We start from the raw sequence: 23,003 nt of genomic DNA on the forward strand, positions 1-23,003 counted from the left end.
ATAATATAGGTTCCATAAGAAAATATTTTCCTCAATGGTCAAATTTGAATAAGAGTTCTAGTATTTATCTTCTTTTACCTTCTCTCTTTTTTTTTTTTAAACAACTCCTGAAAATAACTCTTGTTTTTATTTGAAATCCAGATTCTCTTTCCATGTTCTCTACCTGTATCCTTTAATTCTCTGTGCTCACTACATCATCCCTAACATAACTGCTGATAAACACAATGATAGAGTTTGATCAGAACTAACCTTTCTGTTCCCTTTATAAGTAAAAACTTCATGGGTCTGATACTCTAATTAATCAGAAACTTCATTTAATGTATCTCTTAGCTTATAATCAAATCATCTTCAACCGAATGCAATATTCATCTCATGACACTATGCATCAATTTAGCATGATACTGGAATCATTATTCTTATATAACTTTCCCTCTCCAAGAACTGACTTCTTTTCTTTAAAGATGGAGGAAACACAATAACAAACTTTTCCTCATACTGTTTTCTCTTTCTCACAAATTTCAATTTTGCTTCTTTATAGTTTTAATCTCTCCACGCATCTCTTATAAGACCTGCCAAATCAAGGCCTCTGTCATCATTTGGTGTATTTAACCTCGCGGTAAGTGGACCTCCCAACATCCACTGAATAGTCCTATCTAATCCACTGGGTTGATCAGCGTGATCAGCACTTCCATGTTCTTCTGTATTTTGATCTGAAGGTTCGCCTCTCTGCATCTCTGTTTCATGAGAGGAGCTTCCATGTTCTGTTCCTACTCTACTGTCAAAAGCTGATTCTGGAATTCTCACTTCGTATTGTGACGGTGGATTAAGGGTTACCACATATGGTGTGTGAGTTACACGACTACGACTGCGCAAATTATAGTCATGTGTCTGTACTGGCCTATGGGTAGATTCAACTGTCTCTTCAGACTGTTTTATCACTGACGGCCTATTTTGGTTCTCATTTGAAGATGTCGTCAAAGGTTCTGAAATAGGTGCAGTTCTGGTTGGCTGCAAATACACAGGTTGGGGGTCTATGGGTGGGATTAAATCACATTCTTCTATTATGGGGTCATCAAAGATCCATGTTTCTTTTGGCACTTTTGGCACCGTCTCTGTACCAGATTGATCTTGTATTTCACCATATTCTGATTCTTCTGACTCTTCTACTCTAAGTTCAGGAAACACTTTCCTATTTACCACCTTTGTCAATCTGTCAACATTCACTAACTGCTTGTCCTTAGGTTTATTTATATTCTGTATTTCAAAATTGACTGGAGAGGTCTGATTGATCACACGGTAAGGTCCTGTACTCAATCGAGCCAGTTTCTTCGTGGTACCAGCTTTTACCTTAGGAGTGAAAAGGTAAACAAGACTTCCTACTCGAATATTCTTATCCACAGCCACTGCTGCTCTACGTTGTTCTTGTTTCTGCACTGCTTCCTCCAAATGTTCAGAGACCATTTCATAAGCTCTACGGAGTCGTGCACACATTTCTTCTGAATAGTTCTCTAAGGATGCGTAACTTGGCCTTAATTTTGCATGCCATAAATCTGAAGGTAACACTAAATCTCTGCCATAGATTAAAAAGTTGGGTGTTTCTTGAGTAGAACTGTGAGTTGCAGCATGATATACAGCCACAGCCAGTGGAACCATCTCATCCCAATCTGACTGGGTCTGATTTACGACATGAGATAATATGTTCGCTAAGGTACGGTTTAAACGTTCGACTTTTGCGTTGCACTGCGCATGAAACGGAGAGGTATGAATTTGGTGAATGTTCAATTTTTCACATACTTGTTGCAACAATGAGGACATGAAATTAGTACCTTGATCTGTGAGTATGTATTTAGGAATTCCATGTCTCGCTATCACATTGTTTATAAATGCTGTGGCTACTTCATCTGCCTTCTGAGTTTTGAGTGGAACTGCTTCAACATAACGCGTGAAATTATCCACTGCTAACAATAAATATTTGTGTCCTCTCAAGGACATAGGAAGTGGTCCTAGGATATCTAATGATACTCGCACCCAAGGTGAATTTTCACTGGGAACTCTCATCAGAGCTGCTTTAGCTTTCGGATTGTACCCTTTTCGTTCCAAACACGATGGACATGACTCAATATAATTCTTAATGTCGCTGTAAATCCCAATCCAGAAAAAATTCTTTTATACCTTCTCTAATGTCTTCTGTAGAGACCAATGGCCTCCATTGTCGTGGCATGCTTTCAATACCTCTGTCTTCAAGCCCACTGGGACCACTAATTGTTCTGTTGGCTCTTCTCTTGTCGCTCCAGGGTCAGATAAAGTGTAATGATATAGTATTCCCTCTTTAGATAAGTAGAAGAAATCTGGGATTTTTGCTGATGCCTGGGGTATTCCTTCCAATTGTTCAATTAACTTTTGTAAAACTGGATCTTCTCTTTGCAGGGTTTTAATTAAATTTCTGGTTTGTTGCTGGGGCATCACCAATGACTCCATAGTTAAATCAGCTGATATGGGAGCCACTAACTCAGTTGTTTTAGGCTTCCTTGGCCTTTTTTTCTTTTCATCCTCTTCTAACACTGGCCTTGAAAGAAAGTCTGCATTTGAATGTACTTTACCAGGACGGTACTGAATTTGGAAGTCGTATTCTTGCAAAAGCATGCTCCATCTCGCTAAGCGGGGGGAAGGGTTCTTCAAATTGAGCAAATAACTCAAGGGTTGGTGATCTGTTATCAGGGTGAAATGATTGGATGCTAAAAAAGGTCTGAACTTTGTTACCGCGAAAACAATAGCCAAAGCTTCTTTCTCTGTCGTACTATAATTCAATTCTGACTTCTTTAATAGCCTAGAAGCATAGGCTACTGGCTGTCTTGTATCTTCATCCATCTGAAGCTCGAGACAGGCCCCTACATAGTACGCTGATGAATCCGTTGATAAAACAAATGATTTTGTGAAGTCAGGAAAAACCAACAGAGGTTCAGTTGTCAAGGCAGTTTTCAGTTGATCGAAAGCTTGCTGCGTGGAACAGTCCCAAACAAAAGGTGTTTCTTTTTTTGTTAGCACAGTGAGAGGTCTCGCTATCTCAGCAAAATTTGGAATAAATTTTCTGTAGAAACCAGCCATTCCAAGAAACGATCGCACTTGTCTTACGTTCCGGGGGGGGGGGCATGCGTCTCGAACGGCGACTAAGTTTTCGGGATCAGGACGAATGCCTTCCGAACTGACTAAATGCCCAACATATTTTAATTGTTCTTTCAGGAACTCACATTTCTTAGGTTTTAGCTTAAGGTCGTATTCTCTCAGACGCTGGAAAACCTTACGCAACCTCAAGAGATGTAAATCAAGGTTGGGCGATGCAATAATTATATATTCAAGGTAAGCGAAAATCGATTCTTCCCCAAGTCCATGAAACACTAATGATAAGGCTTTCAAGAGTGACGAAAATCCATTTTTTAATCCATGTGGCATTCGAGAAAACTCAAATAAGGCTTCTCCAGTAGTGAAGGCGGTTTTGTGACGATCAGCTGGGTGCACCTCAATTTGATGGAATCCGCTTCCTAAATCAAGTGAAGTAAAATAATGCGCTTGTGCCAAATGTTGAAGTACCTCACTCACATTAGGGAGAGAATAATTATCAGAGAGAGTTTTAGAATTGAATTTTCGAAAATCCACACAGAGTTTATAACTAGCATCTCGTTTCTTGACTAAAACAATTGGCGCTGCATATGGGGAATGGCTTGGTTGTATGATGTTGGATTCCAAAAGTTCATTCACCTGCCTCCGAACTTCATCTTTCAACAAGAAAGGAACTCTATAAGCTGACTGCTTAACCGGTATACTGTCCGTCAATTTAATTCTATGTTTATATACCTTTGAATTTCCTAGCTGAGCTGGAGACTTGGCAAAAATGTCTCTATATTCATACAACAAGTCTGATAGTTCATGTTTCTGATCACCAGTCAAATGATCAAGATTAAAATCACTTAAAGTCACAGGAGATGTCTTATTGTCTTCTACTTCCTTACCTGCAAAAGTAACTGGATTAATTTCAACCCTTTCCAAACTAGCAATACACATCCCCTTTGGAAGATATAAAGGCTCAGTTGACAAATTTGCCACCAGGACTGATACTAATCCATCGGCCTGTACTTTGTCCACTGAACAACGGACAGCTAAGTCCTCATGACCAAGGTTATAATTAGGCTCTGTTAACACAAGTTGTTCTGTGGAAACAGCAAGCTGGTTACAATAGGCTGTCAAAACCCTTTCGGACGATCCTGGTAGTACATGTTTACATGTGAGTTTAGCTACCATGGGTTTAGAACTCATAATTTGTTCCCTAACCTCTACTTCTCTTAAACAAATATTCAATGGGATTGAGCGAACCATTTTTTTACCTAAGTCAATTATGAACGAAAAACGTCTCAAAACATTCAATCCTAATATAACATTATATTGTCCGGTGAAATTTCCATTAGCTACCAAAACATTATCTTGAAAACATGCATTATCCAGTTTAATGTTTACTGTAATTTCAGTATGGATCGGCACTACATATCCAGAAACACCCGTTACCGTCAAGTTTGGAGCTCTTGGATTTAGAGATTTATCTTTTTTAATTTTATTAAATAAATCTGTACTAATTAAAGTTACGCTAGCGCCTGAGTCTACCAAAAATTTAGCCTCAACATTTTGAACTGATCCCATGATCAACGGCAATTGAGAATCGTTATCTAAAATATAAACTCCATGTTGCACATTTTTGTGGTTGGCATACGATTTAGCTCCTCTATAATAATTTTGACCTGGTAAAACATTTCTATGACGCTGATAGTCCCTTCTATTTCCTTCAGACATCCGTTTATGTCAGAAATACCTATCGCTACCTTGTCTGTAACTTACATTATCTACCTGGTTAATTTGCCTACCAAAAATCGCTTTAGGGTGAGTTTGCCCCTGATTAAACTTATTTCTAGGCATTTCTTTTGTTGCCCCTGTGTAAGAGTTCATATCTGTCCTATTTCGATTATTATAATACATTTGGTTTGCATTTTTCACCCCATTTCCATTAAAATTGCAACTTTGTGTATTAACATAAGGCGGCCGATATTTTGGTAACGCAGTGTATTCGCGCGCTCCGCGACTCGGGCACGGACGGTTAGAATAAGTTGGCGTCGGTCGGGAGCTGCTCGGACGACGGCAACCGGCATAGCGTCTTACTGCCTGTCTTGCTTCGTAAGTAGGGTTACAGTATACATGCTTCCCAGCATAACACGGAGCAGGAACGCGTCTCTCACTTCGGGCGAGTTCATTGCTACTGACGCCTGAGGGCATAGCGTCTCTTCGTTCGTCAGACTGCGAATACGTAAAACTACTGGGCGCTCTGTTATTGTAGGAAGGAAAAAATGGATAAGCTGCAGTATCAAAATTTTGACATCGTTCCGTTTCGTAAATTGGCGTTTGTAAATTATTACAAGTCGCGTTACTTACAGCTAATGCTTTAAGCGATTGTTTTAAGTCCAGTATTTCATTTTGTAAAGGTTTAATAAATTTTTCAAAATAATTTTCCTGCTGGCTACCGACTACTTCATTATTAGATTGACAGTATATGGCATTAATTGGTCTGTGTTTCGTTTCTGTAAGAAGTTCATTCGTCTCCTCTCGTTTCGAAATAACAATTGCCTGATGGAAAGTGAGGGGGTTTTGTGACAAGACTATCCTTTTAATTTTATTTGAAACACCCCTAAGAAACTGGGCTAACATTGCCTGATCTAAAATCGAATTTGCTTCGGGAGTTTCATTTTGTATTTTAAACGCCTTCCTTGCCAGGTTTTGAATTCGGGCTCCAAAGCTGGCGACATTTTCGTCAGGTTTTTGCACAGTATTAGCGAATTCACTTAAACAAGTAACTATGGGTTCCGTTTTTTCAAAGTGAGCTAAGAAAGCATTTTTAAACACGTTATAATTTTCTTCCTTACGCAATTCAGTGGATTGTGCTAGAAATTCTGATGCCAAAGAACGAAATTTAGATCTTGAAATGGCGATCATTTCTGAGCTCTGCCAAGCCGCTAATTTCCCTATGCTTTCTAAAGTTTCAAAAAAATATTGTACAGATGGACCTTCATCTGTACCAAAAAAGGTAGGCACCAAACTTAGGTAACCTGCGATATTAGCCACATGCGGTCTGTCAGATCCGGGAGGGGATTGTGTTTGTTGCGTATCAAACAATGGGGCAGAAAGGTCGGTTGAAGTTTGTGGGATTTGTTCTTCCATGTTGGATTTATAAGTGTCTATGTTAAATTAGACGACTCTATTAATATTTGAGTAAAATTTGGGGTGGGAAGGTCCCTCCAAAACAGTGTACTTACCTTTACGTAGCTGAAACAGAACTAAACTGTTAGTACTGAGCAATGCTAAAATCTAAATGAGTTTCTAACACATATAGCAACCAGAATTTTTTTTTTTTGTAATTTATTATTATTATTTGTTTTGACAAATCAATTAACTACTTCTAGATGCTTCTGGTTGTTATGTGTTACTATGATGTATGTACTTGAGGACTATGTTATTTGTATTGCTGAAAAAGAAAAAAAAAATTAATAAAATGTCTCTAACCATTCTCTGTAAACACACAAAATCACGTTTCCCTTTTATTCTATTACCACATTAATCCCTTTATTTGTCTTCTATTCACTAGTTACTCTTGTTGTGCTTTGCTCTTCAGTTTACAGTAATCCTCATAACTCACAGGCTTTCATATAAAAAAAAGAGGTTTTTCATCCCGCAAAAGCACATTTCATCCTGGTCACGATTAGCAACAGTGTTCCACAGGCTTTTCCGTCATATTATGCTCTTGCCTATCAATATACTCATGAATCACTCGCTACAGCAAGAAGCACAATATCATGTGAATTCCAGAAAACCCCGGGTTTTGAATGATCTCTCTAGCAGTTTAAGTTAGGACAATATATCTAGTGTTCTACATTTACTCTGAGAAGTAATGAGCGAATGGCAACATCTAGACGCGTTGTGTTTTTCATCCCGGGACACCTATTAGCTAAGGGCTGACCCGAAATGCCGCAATTAATGATTCTTAAAAAAAATGATTGTTAGTGATTTGCATGTATTTAAAAAGAATGGTCACGACATAATTATAACAAACAAAATAAGGTTTATTTAACATATATGTATACAAATGAGTACAATATAACTGGTAAATAAGTTAGATTAATTGGTATTTAATTGTTAGACAAATTAATTGAATGCAAGCATTATCTTGCTGTTAGCTATATTACAATGTTGTAATATTCTTCATATGGTTTTTCCACTAATTCCTTAGCAAGTACAAAATAATTAGTGTTTGTCATAACATACCTCTGTTCAAAATATGAAACAGGTAATTATATTATCTTAATAGTGTAATTAGTAATTGACAATTAAATTAATAAGTCGCATTATTATTAAAGTTAAATACTAAGAAAATAATACAGTTGTTGGGGTATATTTATGTGAGGAAAGGTGTCTTATAAATGCATTAAAACGTATGCAGGTAATAGGATTGCTTTTGGGTGATTTAATACAGTTTGTTATTAAACAATAAGGGTTGTCTTACCCGAAAATATTCTGCAACGCCTCGGGGGGGGGGGGAAATCTGTTCCAGACATCAATATAGTTCTTTTCTCATCTTTTCCCTCGTAATTATTAATTTACTTCTTCTTTACACAATGACAAAAATCGGCCAAAACTATCACTGATCTTCTTGTCATGTTTTACTCATGAACTTAACTGTGTGTCCGTCTGTGTTTCTGTCCCCCCTCTCTTTTTCACCTTCAAATATATATATCTCTGCATCCTCGGGGGGGGGGTGAGAAATGAATTGATGCTGTACCATGCACGGCGTCGTAGTGACAATTAATATCTTTATAAAGGTCTTGTTATGCAAGACCTGCTGTGTCTTGTTCTGGTAATTTCTACTCATATAACAATTCACCGTTCTTCGGACCTTTGCGTTCGATCAACGCTCTTGTCCGCTCAGGAGAACGGGTGACGTCACTGTGGTGTCCCCTTATGGCGACCGCACCCCTGGGGTGATTTGAAAGCGAAAGTAAAAGCTTAGCTCAAGTGACGCTATCGTTATATAATTTAGTTGTACAGGCCGTGAAAAATATATCAGGCATTATTAGGCCAAATACCTCTTGAAAGTAAGTGAAAGGGCTGAAAATGAAAATATTTTTCACACTTTCCAGGGCCGAAGTGATCGAGAAGGCTCTCGCCATATACTCCCTCCTATCGTGTCTGGGCAGAATTGCAGACACTTTCAAATTCAACCCTAATTCACGGCTTTTTTTCAACAGTGACCTGTACTTGTTAAGTAATTCCGCCGGTCTCCTACTCTTAGGGGAAGGAAGGGAAAAGTTATTGGGTGTACAGCATTTAACAAAGTATGTACCACCATGACAGGAAAAGCTGGGGGAAAAGCTAATAGAATCGGAGCAAAATCCGAGGAAACCCAGAATAATATTAGAACAAACCCGAGAAGGAAAGATAGGAAAAATACAATTTATGTGGAAGGATATTTTTTTTTTTTTTTGGTAATTTAGTAGGTCAAACGTTTTTAGAAATCACACAGCAGTTAAGTAACTCCCGAATGACATGAATCACGGTGCAAGAACAAGAGCTTGGGAAGGCCTTGTATGGTCTTAGTTTATCCCAAACGAAATTGGTAAAACCCCTTGTGGATTCATTCGCGGTACCTATGGTAACTATTGGTACCTTGAATGTCCGGTGCTTTTCCCAGGGATACACACAACATCATGTCTGGAGAATTACATTATTGATGGGAATCAGAATTTTGGTTATTCAGGAAACCCACATTTACAGTGTCTTAACAAAAATTTCAAAATAGATTTGAATGCTTAAGTTTTTGGAGTTTTGGCGCAAGAAATGCCAGGAGGGTGTGCATTATAATTCTACCACCCTTGTAGGAAGATTTAGTAACCTTCAAAAAGATGCGGAAGGTAGGGTAGTCTGTATAGACTGAAAGCTATATTCACACACAATACGGCTGATATATGTGTATGCACCAAATGCTGCTCCAGAACGGGTCCAGTTATATAATAATCTACATCCATTTTTGATGGGTACACGCTGGATTGTTCTTGGTTGCGATTGGAATTGTGTCTCGGATCCAGTCAAAGATAAGACTGGTACGGGGGATCCTGCAGGATGGACAAGGGGTTCTCTGGAATTGAACGACATTTGTCTAAAGTGCGATCTTATAGAAGTATGGCGATGGCACAATCCTACAACACGAAACGCAACATGGATTAGGGGCACAATAGACACACGCATTGATCGGATATATGCACCAAGAAGTATGGCAAATAAAGCAACCAAAGTTAGGCATGTTAGTATTTCTGGGACACGTCCCGTTACAGATCACAAATTGTTAATAATGAACTTCCCTCTATGTCCAACAATTGATTATGGTAGAGGTATGTGGCGCCTAAACTCAGCTCTCTTGCAGGATGATTGGTGTAGCATTGAGAGTTTAACGCAGGAGTTGGCGCAGTCTAAGCGCTGGACATGGGAAGAATGGGTAAATTTCAAGCAGGCAGCAAAGACAGCATTCCAAAAATTAGCGAAGAAAAGAGGTGTGGAAAGTAGAAAAGTGCTAAGACATCTGTATGAAGTGAGGCGACTGTTAAACTATTGTTATGATGAAATGGGGGGTACAACAGGTGCAAAAAGAAATACAATGACATCTGGAAACGCAGTCAGGAAACAAAGCAGTCCAAATGCAATTGCGGTATAGGCTTGCCGACAAGAGGGCAGGGTTTATTTTCTATCAATATAACAGGACACAAACAAGCAGTTGCCCCATACAGCAAATTCAGTTGGGATCACGTCAATATGATTCTACCAAGGATATCATGGAGTATTTTAATGAAGCGTACAAACGGACGTATGCAGCATTTCAAGGGCCAGCGTTACCAGTAAGTTGGGAGATGTCGTGGTTCTCTTCGGCTCATCGGCAGGAACATAACCAGCCAATCTCTTTGAAGGAAATATCCCTAGCCTTGGGAGAAATGAAAGGGAGTAAAGCGCCTGGCCCAGCTGGACTAATAACAGAATTTTACAAGAAAGCTTGGGAAAAGATTGGGCCAATTTTGGCTGCAATATTCTCTGGTTTCTTCGTGGTAGGTCAAGTCCCGGAAAGTTTTCTGGAGGCCCAGACGGTATTTTTAAGAACACAGGGAAGAATGGGCAAGGAAGTGAGAGACTGGTGGCTGGTATCACTACTTAATGTAGATTACAATTATATGCCAAAGTACTGAATAGTTGCCTTAAAAGACACCTAGGGTCCATTATAGGAGCAAATCAGATATGGGGTGCCAGGAAGAGCTATGGGAAGAGCAATTATTGTGAGCGGAAAGGTTGCAGTATAGTTGTAGCGGTGCTTGACCTAAAGAAAGCTTTTTAAAATCTTTCCCACAATTGTTTTCAAAATTTGTTATATACTGTACAGAAGGGCTCACAGTTAAGAGCAGCTATTATCAGCTTATACAAAGGAGCAAATACTACTCTTGTGATCAATGGGTATAGCTCGGATAAAATAAAACTGGAGAGACAGCGTTGTCCACTAAGCCTTTGATATTTATAGAGTTATCTAACTGCCTAAGTAGGCTCCAACGCCATTGAGAAGAAGTTCATCTCCCTGGATCAAATCCTGATTGCAAATATATAGCTCATGCTGACGATATCATTTTAACTCTGTCTCATTGCAGTTCCCTGCGGAATGCGCTGGATCTCTTCAGATTCTTTAGTTTGCCTAGTTGTCTATGTCTTAATAAAAACAAGACAACATGTCGACAATGTGGAAGGAATGCTCTACTTTAATTACCAGTGGGCCTCTCTTTCTCAGCGGAGCCCATCACCATTCTGGGGTACTCTTCGCAAGACGGCCAATAATAACAACCTGACAACTATTGAGCTCCTGGGAAGAAAACATCAGCCAGTGGAACTTAGGTCTATTGTCGTTCTCTAGAAGAGTATTAATCATGTGAATGATTCTCATCCCAATAGTGATGAACATTGTGATGGTAGTCACTTTTAAATATCTCACACAGAAAAGGTTACATAGGAGACTATTTAAACTCTTTTGGAATAATAGGCAAAAAGACGTGACGAAACAAATATTGCATTGTAGAAAGGCTCTCGGAGGCTATGAAATATCACAATTAAAGTGGCTACGGTGGGCAGAAGTAATAAAGCACGTTCGATTGGCCTTGTGGGACACGCACGTAGCTTCCACCCTAGTAAAATACCACATGGGGAGGTTTACTAAGTTGTTACTAGTTGCGTATTAAGGCCCTGCAGCAGAAACAATACCACCCTTGTATAAACTGATTATCAAATATCTTCAGCAGCTGTCGGTAGGAGGTCTAGATATGGAAACAAAACTAAAAGTTTCAGAAATATACTGAAAATTATTTGACTTATACACACCACCATCACCACCAGTACAGAATCTCCGAGCACGGCACAGTTTAGACGAAACCCAGATGTTTAGAAATCTTCATATCGGGTATGGGTCAAGTCTTGGAGAGTGATTTAGGGGCATTTTCCGGTAGAGGTAAATAAAGCTAAGTTCCGGGGATACTCAAATACTGAGTGTCAATATTGTAAAGGGCGGAAAACAGTAGAACATGCGTTTTTTTCCTGTCCAACTGTTCAACGTATCTGGAACAAGATTCATAAAATTATGAGAGTACCGCGATAATAGGGGATCAGGTGCTATTTTTGCAATTTCGTGCGCCTGTCTCTGGAGCTACACATATCTTGATATTCGTAATAAATGAAGGAAAATACCAAGCATGGATAATTAGGAAAAGAAAAAAAGAAGGAACATGTATGGAGGTATACAAATATACTATTCAATCCATGCATGCTGAAATTAGAAGATTTCTGGTGTTAGAGTTACTCCAACTGGGGAACCAGAAATTTCTAAAACAGTGGCGCTATACCGCATCACTGTATCGGTTAGTAGATAATAAGGTTTATGTGCAGTTTAAACGGTAAAATCTAGTTTAAGTCAGGGATTAGGGGGCAGTAATCTAACTAGCTTAGTCTAAAAGGGATAGGGACCAAGCCGGCTGCAGGCAAATGGTCTCTCTGCCGACAATGTTGCGGCTTGATTTTAAATAAAACCCTGTGTAAAGATGGAAGAGTGAAAGAGGTGGAGGACATGAGAACTCATGTAGGGAAGCCAACTCCAAGTGGCTGCCTGCTGAGCAGGCAGTCACATGGGCAGTCACCATGAGCTACCCTTAAGCTGCAAGGGTAGCTCATGGTGTCTTGTCAATGATATACAGGAATTTTTCTAGCAGGGCCAGGGATGTGATTATTCCCTTGTATAAGGCATTGGTCAGGCCACACCTTGAGTACTGTATACAGGTCTGGAGGCCTCATTTCAAGAAGGATGTAGAGCTGATGGAACGAGTACAGAGAAGGGCAACAAGATTAGTGAATGGAACAAAGGGTTGCTCTTACGAAGAAAGGCTTAAGTTTTGCAAATTACAGAGCCTGGAGACTAGGCATCGCCGAGGTGATCTGATAGAGGTGTACAAGGCTTTGAATGGCTTGAGCATGCTCAATGCCGATGGGATTCTTCCTCTTGCTCAGAATAATCACCTGAGAGGGCATAAATTCAAATTGAGGAGGGACGGATGTCGGATAGATGTGCGGAAATTCGCCTTTAGCCAGCGGGCAGTTGGTTTGTGGAATAGACTTCCATCGCTTGTTGTTGAAGTTGATAGCCTAAACAAATTTAAGGCTCAGCTGGACAGGTATTTCGAACGAATTGAGGGGTGAAATGGGAGTAGTGGTTGTTTTTTTTTTTTTTTTTTTTTGGCTGATGCTGAATAAGCTTGCTTTCTTGCATCATATGCCTCTACTAATGCTAATGCTAATGCTAATGCTAACATGAACTGGGCCCTCCGCAGAGTGTTTCTGAGTGAGATTGACCCTATTGGGATATAAGATCATTATAATATAAGATCAACACTGAACCTGTGGGACTCCACTAATAACGTTAGTCCACGAAGAGCAGCACCCATTAATTACCACCCTCTGTCTTCTCCCACTCAACCATCCTTTTATCCATTGTAGCAACTTACCCTTAATACCATTCTGCTCCAATTTGTACAATAGTCTTCCATGCGCAACAGTGTCAAAAGCTTTCCTGAAATCCAAATATATGGTATCAAAATAATTTTTTCACATCCAGTTCCTTTGTAACCACATCATATATCCTATCAAATCTTAGCCGCTTGCTTCCTTACTGCTGTTCGGCCATTATGTTCTGGCTCTCCAAGTTGTCTGATATCTTCCTTGTAATGTTGCGAGCCAGGTGATTGGTCTACATTTCGCCTGATTTCTTGTATCTTCGTGTTCAGGCTTCAGATATGTAATTCCTTGCGTGAGAAACTTCGGGATTGTCTCTGGGTGCCTTATCATTCGGGTGAACTGCTCTGCCAGGTGATTGTGTGTGGAAGTGAGCTTCTTGTACCAGTAGTTAAGGAAGTCATCTATTCCTGGAGTTCGCCGGTTGTGAGAGTTCTTGATTGTCTGTTGTACTTCTTCTTGACGAATCTCCCACCCTATCACTTCTTGTACCTCCTTGGTTTTCTTGCGTTCTAATTCTATCCAAGGAACTCGACTGTTATGTCTTACTTCCCTGCCCCGTATGTTTCCCCAGAACTCCTCAATCGTTTTCTTCTCGGGTGGTCCCTTCTTTCCCGTCTTCTCCGAGACTCCTGTAAAAGCCTCTTTGGTCCTCATCGAAGATTTGGTTTTTTTTTTTTTCCCCTCTGGGAGCTCTCTTTGTATCGGCATAGTCTCTTGCTGAGTGCAAGGAGGTTCTGCTTTGATGTGTCCAAGTATTTTATTTTCTCTGATTTTTTGTCTCATGTTTGCTGTGGACGCTGCATTATTATTATTATTTATTTAAATACAGTATAGAGTTGCCTTGTTGATATAAACACCGTGTCATTATTAATATGAAGATTTAAATTTCTCTCTACCACCAGAGGTTGTTGATGTCGTACAGCTGGACGAGCGCTTATTCTTGAAGTATGTATCATATCGGTGATGTCATTGTTTTTATTTTTTGTGTTATGCGGTGAATGTCTTATATTCACTTGTTGGCATTGATACGTGTACTTTGCATTTAATTTCATTAGATATGGCAATTCCAGAAGAGGAAGACTCTTCTGCATCTTTACGTCAATACGCCGTTCCACGGAAGACGCCTTGGACAGTTTACCATATTTCAACTTTCGTTGTCACATTTTTCAGGTAACAATAATGTATATTGTATGATTGGAAATTAAGATAATTAAACGTAATTTTATTTGTTGGCATTGATCAGCTTGGCGAGAAAAGTACTGAATTAGATAAATTGCTGAAGCTGATTAAAAAAGATTGTTCAAAACAGGGGCTGCCCCAAAATTTTTCGGAACCCTGTTATTATTATTAGTCATATGGTGCAAGGAAGCCTGACGCTTATGCTGTACCAGCCAAAAAAAATTCCCAAGTTACTCTATCCCGAATGAGAGAGAGAGAGAGAGAGAGATTCAGAAGAAGGGAATCACCAAGAAAGCAAGAGAGAGAAGAATGATGATATCCAGCTCAGGACCCTGGGTTTGCCAAGCCCATACTCACCAGATGCGAGCCCCTGCTGTTCTAGAATTACTTGCGGGGCCCTGGGGTCCTGTGTCTAACTTATACAGGTGTCTTTTTGTAATAGTTATTTTTTATTTTTCTAAATTTTACAGTAACTAAGAAATAATTAAATAATTTTATATTATATTAAACAAATTTTAAATAAGAATTTCATTACGATTTAATACATTAATCAACAGTACTGTTTAACAAATGCAGTTGTTATTCATTATTTTCTTACATCCAGAAGTTTAGAATGCGGTAGGGCCATTGATAGAAATGCGGAAAAGATGTGGGTGATATTATTATTTAGACCATTTAAGTGTGGGGGCCCTGTTCAACAGAACTTATTGAACATGCTTGTGGCCAGCCCTGGTACAAATAAGTGCACAAATTCAGGATTAACCACACTCCCTGCACCCACCATTGGAAGTCAAAGTAATTGTAAGTCAGTTAACAAAAATGTTTATGTGTGGAATTCTTTAAAAATATTGTTTGTTTACATTTTGTAATCTTCTTGCCTTAACTTTCTCAGAATCTTCATCCTCACATTTGCTTTCTGCTTACTACTTACTGCTTGTTGATAGCAGTAAATCAAGATTAACATACCAACTGTGTGGTATAACATATAGGGTAGTGGAGAATGAAAATGACCTGGGTGTAATTTGTAATTGTTCAGTCAGATATGAAGTTCTCTGATCAGTGCTTCGGTGACTGTTCATGGCATTTTTTATCAGTGATATACAGCAAAAACTTGGCTAGCAGGCATAAGGAGGTGATTATACCAGTGTACAAGGCAGTGGTTTTCAACCAGGGTGCCGCAGCACCTTAGGGTTCTTCAAAAACATTCCAGGGGTGCCACAATTTGGATTTAAGTTTTTTGACTTTTTTTTTAAAAATTTATATTTATTTTATTATAAAAAGGTATCTTTTTAATTTTGTAGTGATCTATAATCGATGTTTATTTAGTACCTCTATATAAAGAATAAAATTATTATTTATATATATATATATATATATATAATTTGCATTTGAGTTTTTAATTTTGTTTATAGTTATATTATTGTAATAACTATCATATAACATATTTTTTTGATATATATATATAGAGAGAGAGAGAGAATTGGACCTAACAGGCAAAAAATTGAGTAGGTGCCACAAAATAAAATAAATTACTTAGGGATGCCGTTATTAAAAAAAAGGTTTAAAACCACTGGTACAAGGGAATGATTAGGCTGCTTCTTGAGTATTGCACACAGTTCTGAATGCTTCATTTTAGGAAAGATATAAAAATGCTGGAATGGGTGCAGAGAAAGGCAATGAGCTTGTTTAAGGGAACAAAAAGGTCTTACCAAGAAAGGCATGAATTCTGTAAATTGCAATGGCTGAAGTCTAGGCACCTATGGGGTGATCTGATCTGATTTGAGGTGTTTAAGGCTTTGAATGGAGTGAGCAAGTTCAGTGATGATGACATTCTTCCCTTACTCAGAATACACATATGAGGGGGACATAAATTCAAATTGAGGTAGGTTGGTTGTGCAGAAGTTTGCCTTCATATAGCAGGTAGTTGATTGTTGGAACAAACTTCCATTTGTTGTTGTGAAAGTGAGTAGTTTGAATAAATTCAATGGAGTAGACAGATTATTGTAGGGTTTGGACAGGTGGTGTTGTGGGAATTTTTTTTTTTGCTGATACTTTTTTAAGATTGCCTTCTTGCATAATTAGCCACTACTAATACTAGTCCACTGCAATCACAGCTCAGTAATCATTCAGATTTATTGCCATATGGTTAGTTTGAATAACTAATCGTACGGCATTACCCTTGGAGTTATTTTATTTTTGTGTTGTTTATCTTGAAATAGGAATCACTGTTCCACCTATTAAATTAAAAATCAAGCTCATCAATAAACATGCAAAAAAAAGTCCCACTTATGGGACATTTTGGGTCTGGTACTCATGCATTTATATTTTTGTGTGCTCGCTACTCATTTTATTTGTTTAGTAATCCAGATTCCTTCCTACCCTTTACACTGCTTGCTACTGTATCATTTAGTTGTCCAATTTGATTGCAATTTGTGTGTTAAATTTTTAAAGGATTTACTTCTCTGATGACACTCCTTATTTTGATGTACTCTGGCAAAAGAAATTACAAAAAAAAAACTGTGATAAATGCTTGAACGATTTATATATACCACATGAAATAATATTACTGATAGTGAGTAAACATGTGAATTGAAGGATACGTTTTTTTTTTTTTTTTATGAAGTACTGTAACTCTGTAAACAGTTATGGGAATTCTGATCTTACCAATTTTTGTATGTATTTTTTTATCATAACATAATGAGGAGTTGCTCTTGCTAACATGATGATGATGGATGCTTCACACATTACTAGAAAACATGAATGCATGTTGTAGAGACAAATAAAACTACTTTTGCATGTAGTGACCAGGTCACTGTTGAAAAAAAGCTGTGAATTAGGGTTCAAATTGAGTGTCTGCAATTCTGCCCAGACACGATAGGAGGAAGTATATGATGACAGCCTTGTCGATCAATTCGGCCCTGGAAAGATTGTGCAAGGCTCAAGGGGTAGAATTTTTTTCAGCCTGGTCTGTACTTGTTAACAGGAGAGACTGCTTCTACAGGGATGGAATACACTTAAATAGAAAGGGTGCAAGAATATTTGCTGATGCTATCGAGGCAGTGTTAGGTGGTTCAGAAAACTGCTAGTTTGGTGGGGGGATACAAGGACTAATAGATTAACAGTAGCCACTGGCAGAGGTGAAAGTGATTCTTGCACTGCTTCTATTGGAATGAGCAGCAGCCTGAAAAACAAGATGTAGGATATTTCAGAGACTGAAATATCCTACACCTGCTGGGAATCATTACGGTAAAGGTAAACACATGGGTTGTGTTAGGATAGCTAAGAATAGAAACAGGTTCATGTATACTTGCGTGTACACCAATGCTAGGAGTGTGGTAAATAAATTTGATGAATTTGAGGTATTGTTCAAAACATCAAAGCAGATATTGTTGGGATATCGGAAACGTGGTGTTACACAGATGTAAGGAATGCAGAACTGGAATTTGGGGAGTACAATGTGTACAGAAAGGATAGGAAGGGAGGAGGGGTTATGCTATTAGTTAAGAAACACATAAAATCCAAGAAAGTGAAGCCAGTCGTCATTGCTGGACAGTGCAGTGTCGAGTCAGTTTGGTGTGACATAAGCATTGGGAGATCAAAATTGAGAGTAGGAGTGTGCTATAGGCCTAATGACTCTGATGAGTATAATAAGAAACTGTACAGGGAAATAGTGGGCCAGTAAATTAGATTGTCTTATAATGGGGGATTTTAATTTCCCAGATATTGACTGGAATTTGTTGGTTGGTCACTCACACACCAGCAAGGCTTTTGTGGATTTATTCGACGATTGTTTTCTACATCAGCATGTTCGGGAGGCAACTACAGGGAGTAATACTCTTGATTTGATTATCAGTAGTGATTCTTCATGCATTAAGAATCTACAGATAAAGGAACCACTAGGTGGCAGTGATCACAGTGTGCTGAAGTGGGATTTACTCAAAGAGGTAACTACCATTAGGGGTAAAGGGAAGGGTTATTGCTTCCGTAAAGGCGACTACGATGGACTGAGACAGTATTTTGATTCTATATAGTGGGACCAACTGATGATGTTACCAACAGCAAATTTAAAATGGGAAGTATTCAAAGAACTTATCTTGGAAGCTACTAGGCTTTACATACCAACTAAGAAATATTGTTCAAGGTTTAGGCCTAAATGGATGTCAGATGAAGTAATGAGACATACGGCAGAAAAATGCATGGGATACATAAATTAATGGGTGACATGGAAGCCTATGATAGATATAAGCTGGTCTGTAACCAAGTCACAAAGGAGATTAGGCAGGCAAAGGCCGATTATGAGAAATCCTTGGCAAAGGATGCAAAGAAAAATAGAAAAGAGTTCTTTACCTATGTAAACTTTAGAAGGAAAGGGATGAATCAGATTGGTCCACTGGATATTGATGATTCAACAGTTGAGGATCCTGCTCAGGTGGCTAACAAACTAAAAGAGTATTTTGCATCTATATTCACACATGAGGAGTTATTCAGGAAAGCAAATGCCAGAGGTGAAGTAAACTCTGGCAGTGAGCTAGATGATTTTGTAATAACTGAGAGGAAAGTGGAGGAGAAATTGTTGAGGATAAACATAAAAAAGGCAACCGGGGTGGATGAGATCTATCCAGTTATATTAAAGGAGGCAGCAAAGTAAGCAAACCCTTAGCCATAATTATGAGAGCTTCTTTGGACTCAGGGGAGGTACCCATAGACTGGAGATGTGCAGATGTGCAATTCACAAAGGAGGATCAAAGGCTGACACATGTAATTATAGACCTGTGAGTTTAACTTCTGTTCCAGGAAAATTAATGGAGGCACTGGTTAAAGAAGCACTGCAGGATCATCTAGACAAGACTTTCGTTATAGCTTGGACACAGCATGGTTTTGTTAAGGGAAAGTCTTGCCTGCCTGACCAATTTGATTGGATACTATGATGTAGTCACAAAAGAACTGGATGCAGGGAATAACTTTGATATTATATATTTGGATCTTAGAAAGGCTTTTGATACTGTTGCACACAGAAGACTGCTGCACAAATTGGAGCAGTGTGGCATTGGAGGCAAATTGCTGCTATGGATAAAGGGGTGGTTGAGGGGAGAAGACAGAGAGTGGTAATCAATGGACACTGCTCATTGTGGAATAATGTTATTAGTGGAGTTCTTCAGGGTTCAGTGTTGGATCCATTATTGTTTTCTGTATTTATAAATGATATTGATGATGGTATATCAAGCTTAATGTCCAAGTTTGCAGACCATATAAAGGTTGGCAGGGTTGTTAAGGACACTACTGACGCTATTCTGCTGCAACAGGATCTGGAAAGGTTGAGCAGATGGGCTGAGAGGTGGCAAATGAAGTTTAACATTGACAAATGTAAAGTATTACATATGGGAAGCAGTAACCCCAGAGTAATGTATCAACTCTGTGGTACTACACTGACAGTGGTAGAGAATGAAAAGGATGTGGGCATAATTGTGCAGGCAGATACGAAGTTCCCCGAGCAGTGCAGACTGGCTGCAAGTGTAGCTCATAGTTCTTGTCAATGATATACAGGAATTTTTCTAGCAGGGATAAGGTGGTGATTATTCCCTTGTATAAGGCAATGGTCAGGCCACACCTTGAATACTGTATACAGGTCTGGAGGCCTTATTTCAAGAAGGATGTAGATGCTGGAATGAGTACAGAGAAGGGCAACAAGATTAGTGAATGGAACAAAGCGGTGCTCTTACGAAGAAAGGCTTAAGTTTTGCAAATTACAGTGTCTGGAGACTAGGCACCGGTGAGGTGAGGTGATCTGATAGAGGTGTATATAGCCTTGAATGGTTTGAGCATGCTCGGTGCCAATGGGATTCCTCCTCTTGCTCAGAATAATCACCTGAGAAGGCATAAATTCAAATTGAAGAAAGACAGTTGTAGGATAGATGTGCGGAAATTTGCCTTTAGCCAGTGGGTAGTTGGTTGGTCGAACAGACTTCCATCCCTTGTTGTGGAAGTTGATAGCCTAAATAAATTTAAGGCTCAGCTGGACAGGTATTTTGAATGAATGGAGGGGTGAAATGGGAGTGGGTTTTTTTTTTTTTTTTTTTGGCTGATGCTGCATAAGCTTTCTTTCTTGCATCATATGCCTCTACTAATGCTAGGTTATACAACTCCAATTTTGCCCATAGAGCAGAACAGTCAGATGCATACTAGGGTTGTAAAGGATTTAATATTATTGAGAGTTGGTATTGTGATGGAACTGGACAGGAATTTTTGTAATGACAGGTTGGCTAGAAGCAGAGCGTAAGTTAGTTTTGAAGGAGGTAATGGTAAAGATAGCATTATTATTATTCATGTGGGTTAATGATAGTTTGCATGCATGAATTGACAACCTGCTGGGCAAGTATGAGGGATTTAGGCTTGAATGAATTTGTCTGTTATACTGCCATGGCATCATAACAGGGACCATATGCAGGGTTCTGAGAAGTTATGAGCATGGCCTGCTGCAGTAATTAGGCCATGCTGAGAGGGAATCTATTTCGAAATACCTGAGCAAGAGGAAGAATCCCATCGGCATTGAGCATGCTCAAGCCATTCAAAGCCTTGTACACCTCTATCAGAGCCTGGAGACTAGGCATCGCCGAGGTGATCTGATAGAGGTGTACAAGGCTTTGAATGGCTTGAGCATGCTCAATGCCGATGGGATTCTTCCTCTTGCTCAGAATAATCACCTGAGAGGGCATAAATTCAAATTGAGGAAGGACGGATGTCGGATAGATGTGCGGAAATTCGCCTTTAGCCAGCGGGCAGTTGGTTTGTGGAATAGACTTCCATCGCTTGTTGTTGAAGTTGATAGCCTAAACAAATTTAAGGCTCAGCTGGACAGGTATTTCGAACGAATTGAGGGGTGAAATGGGAGTAGTGGTTGTTTTTTTTTTTTTTTTTTTTGGCTGATGCTGAATAAGCTTGCTTTCTTGCATCATATGCCTCTACTAATGCTAATGCTAATTTTGTAAAGATAGAATACATTTGAAGAGGTGGTACAAGGGTTTGTGCCAGTACCACTGATAAGACCTTAAGGTTGAGGGAAATTTTTAGTTGGGAGGCAGAGGATGAAGTAAAACAGAACATTTATTTTTGCTATGTATACTTTTGTCCCACATGTTATCTCATATAAGGCAATGGTTATGCCACATTAAATACTGCATAATAGACTTGAAGCCTCTTTTTAGGAAGGATGTTGATCTGTTGGAGGGGGTACCAAGAATGGCAATGATACAGGTGAGGGGAATAAAAGGTACTTATACCAGGAAAGGCTTTGTGAGGAGTTCTGTTTAAAGCTTTGAATGGATTGGCTAAGCTAAATGCTGATGGCATCCTTCTTCTTGTGCTGGAGGAGACATGAATTTAAATAGAGAATGGTTGTGGGATAGATGTATGGAAATTTGCTTTCTGTCAGTGAGTAGTTGAATGCTGGATCGGACTTCCATCTGGTGTTGTGAATAGTTTGAATAAATTAAAGGAAGAACTAGACAGATTATTAGATGGGTCAGGTAGGTGATGTGGAAGCTTTTTTTTTTGGCAGATGCTGTATAAACTTGCATTCTTGCATCATTTTCTTATACTGGTATCTGGGACAAAGGAATCTGCAAAAACTGGAAAAAAAAGTCTTGCTTACATTCATGTCTTAGGAACAGAAATCTTAATGTTTATTTTATTTTTGAAGTTTCCATCCTATTAGGATGGATACAAATAAGATTTCTGTGGTTTTCTTTTATTCCCTGGCCCTAGAATCAGTAAGGATTCTAGCAGCAATGTAAACAATAATGAAAAATTTTTTTGTCTTTATTTAGTTGAATTGTAAACAATAATGAAATATTTTTTTGTCTTTATTTAGTTGAATTGTAAACAATAATGAAATATTTTTTAGTTTTTATAATCATAAAGTAAGGAACTCGGAGACCTTTCTAATTATTGTCATGGTCAGTTGAATTAAAAATAAACCTTTTCAGTTAATTCAGTTGTCTTTCATCATTAAACTAGTTAGTTGAAGTTAATATTATCATGTAATATGCCTTATTTATAAAAAAAATGCAGAAATATATTGTGTGGTCATTATTTGTAACCATTTTAGTTAGGTCTTAAAATTTGAGGTATTGGTTTTGGCCTTCATTATCAGATTTATTTTCACAATATTTTTGTATGTGGAAACAAAATGCAATTTTTTTATGAAATCTTGTTCTAACTGAAATAATTTCCCATATATGTATATATAAATAATTGTTTTTTTTGCTTCCACAAACTAACTAGAGCCAGCAGTAGGACCAAAACATTTCCCCCCACATCAGAAGGCCACTGGAGCAGTTCCTAGTCTCCACCTGTGCATGTAACTATCAAAGGTGCAGATTTTGACTGTATGTTAGTTGTACTTGTGTATGTAATTAGCACAGATCAAGAATCAATACATAATAGAGGACAACCCTTAAGAAGACATGAATAATACATGTTGCTCTGTACAAAATGATAAGACTTTGGCATTATTTTCTTTAGTTACTCATTCTTGTGATATCAGTATTATCAGACAGTTTTTTTGCCTATCTGAATCAATTTTTTATTATCAATGATAGAATTTATTATCAGTGATAATGTAAATTTAATATCACTGATTACTGTTATCAGTGATG

General features: G+C 38.5%; 1 protein-coding gene across 1 annotated transcript in view; it reads left to right on the top strand.

Annotated features, from left to right (window-relative positions):
• Nucleotides 1–14,150: 14,150 nt before the first annotated feature.
• Nucleotides 14,151–23,003, top strand: part of LOC150076510 (sugar phosphate exchanger 3-like) — a 168,732-nt gene continuing 159,879 nt past the window's right edge. Inside the window, exon 1 of the mRNA XM_090387474.1 lies at nt 14,151–14,340. Within this exon, the coding sequence (XP_090243600.1) occupies nt 14,228–14,340 (113 nt within the window). The 5' untranslated portion in view covers nt 14,151–14,227. The remainder of the gene's footprint in view (nt 14,341–23,003) is intronic.

The sequence above is a fragment of the Mastigoproctus giganteus genome, chromosome 13, assembly GCF_048544385.1.
Source record: "Mastigoproctus giganteus isolate SK-2022 chromosome 13, ASM4854438v1, whole genome shotgun sequence".
Classification (NCBI taxonomy): domain Eukaryota; kingdom Metazoa; phylum Arthropoda; class Arachnida; order Uropygi; family Thelyphonidae; genus Mastigoproctus; species Mastigoproctus giganteus.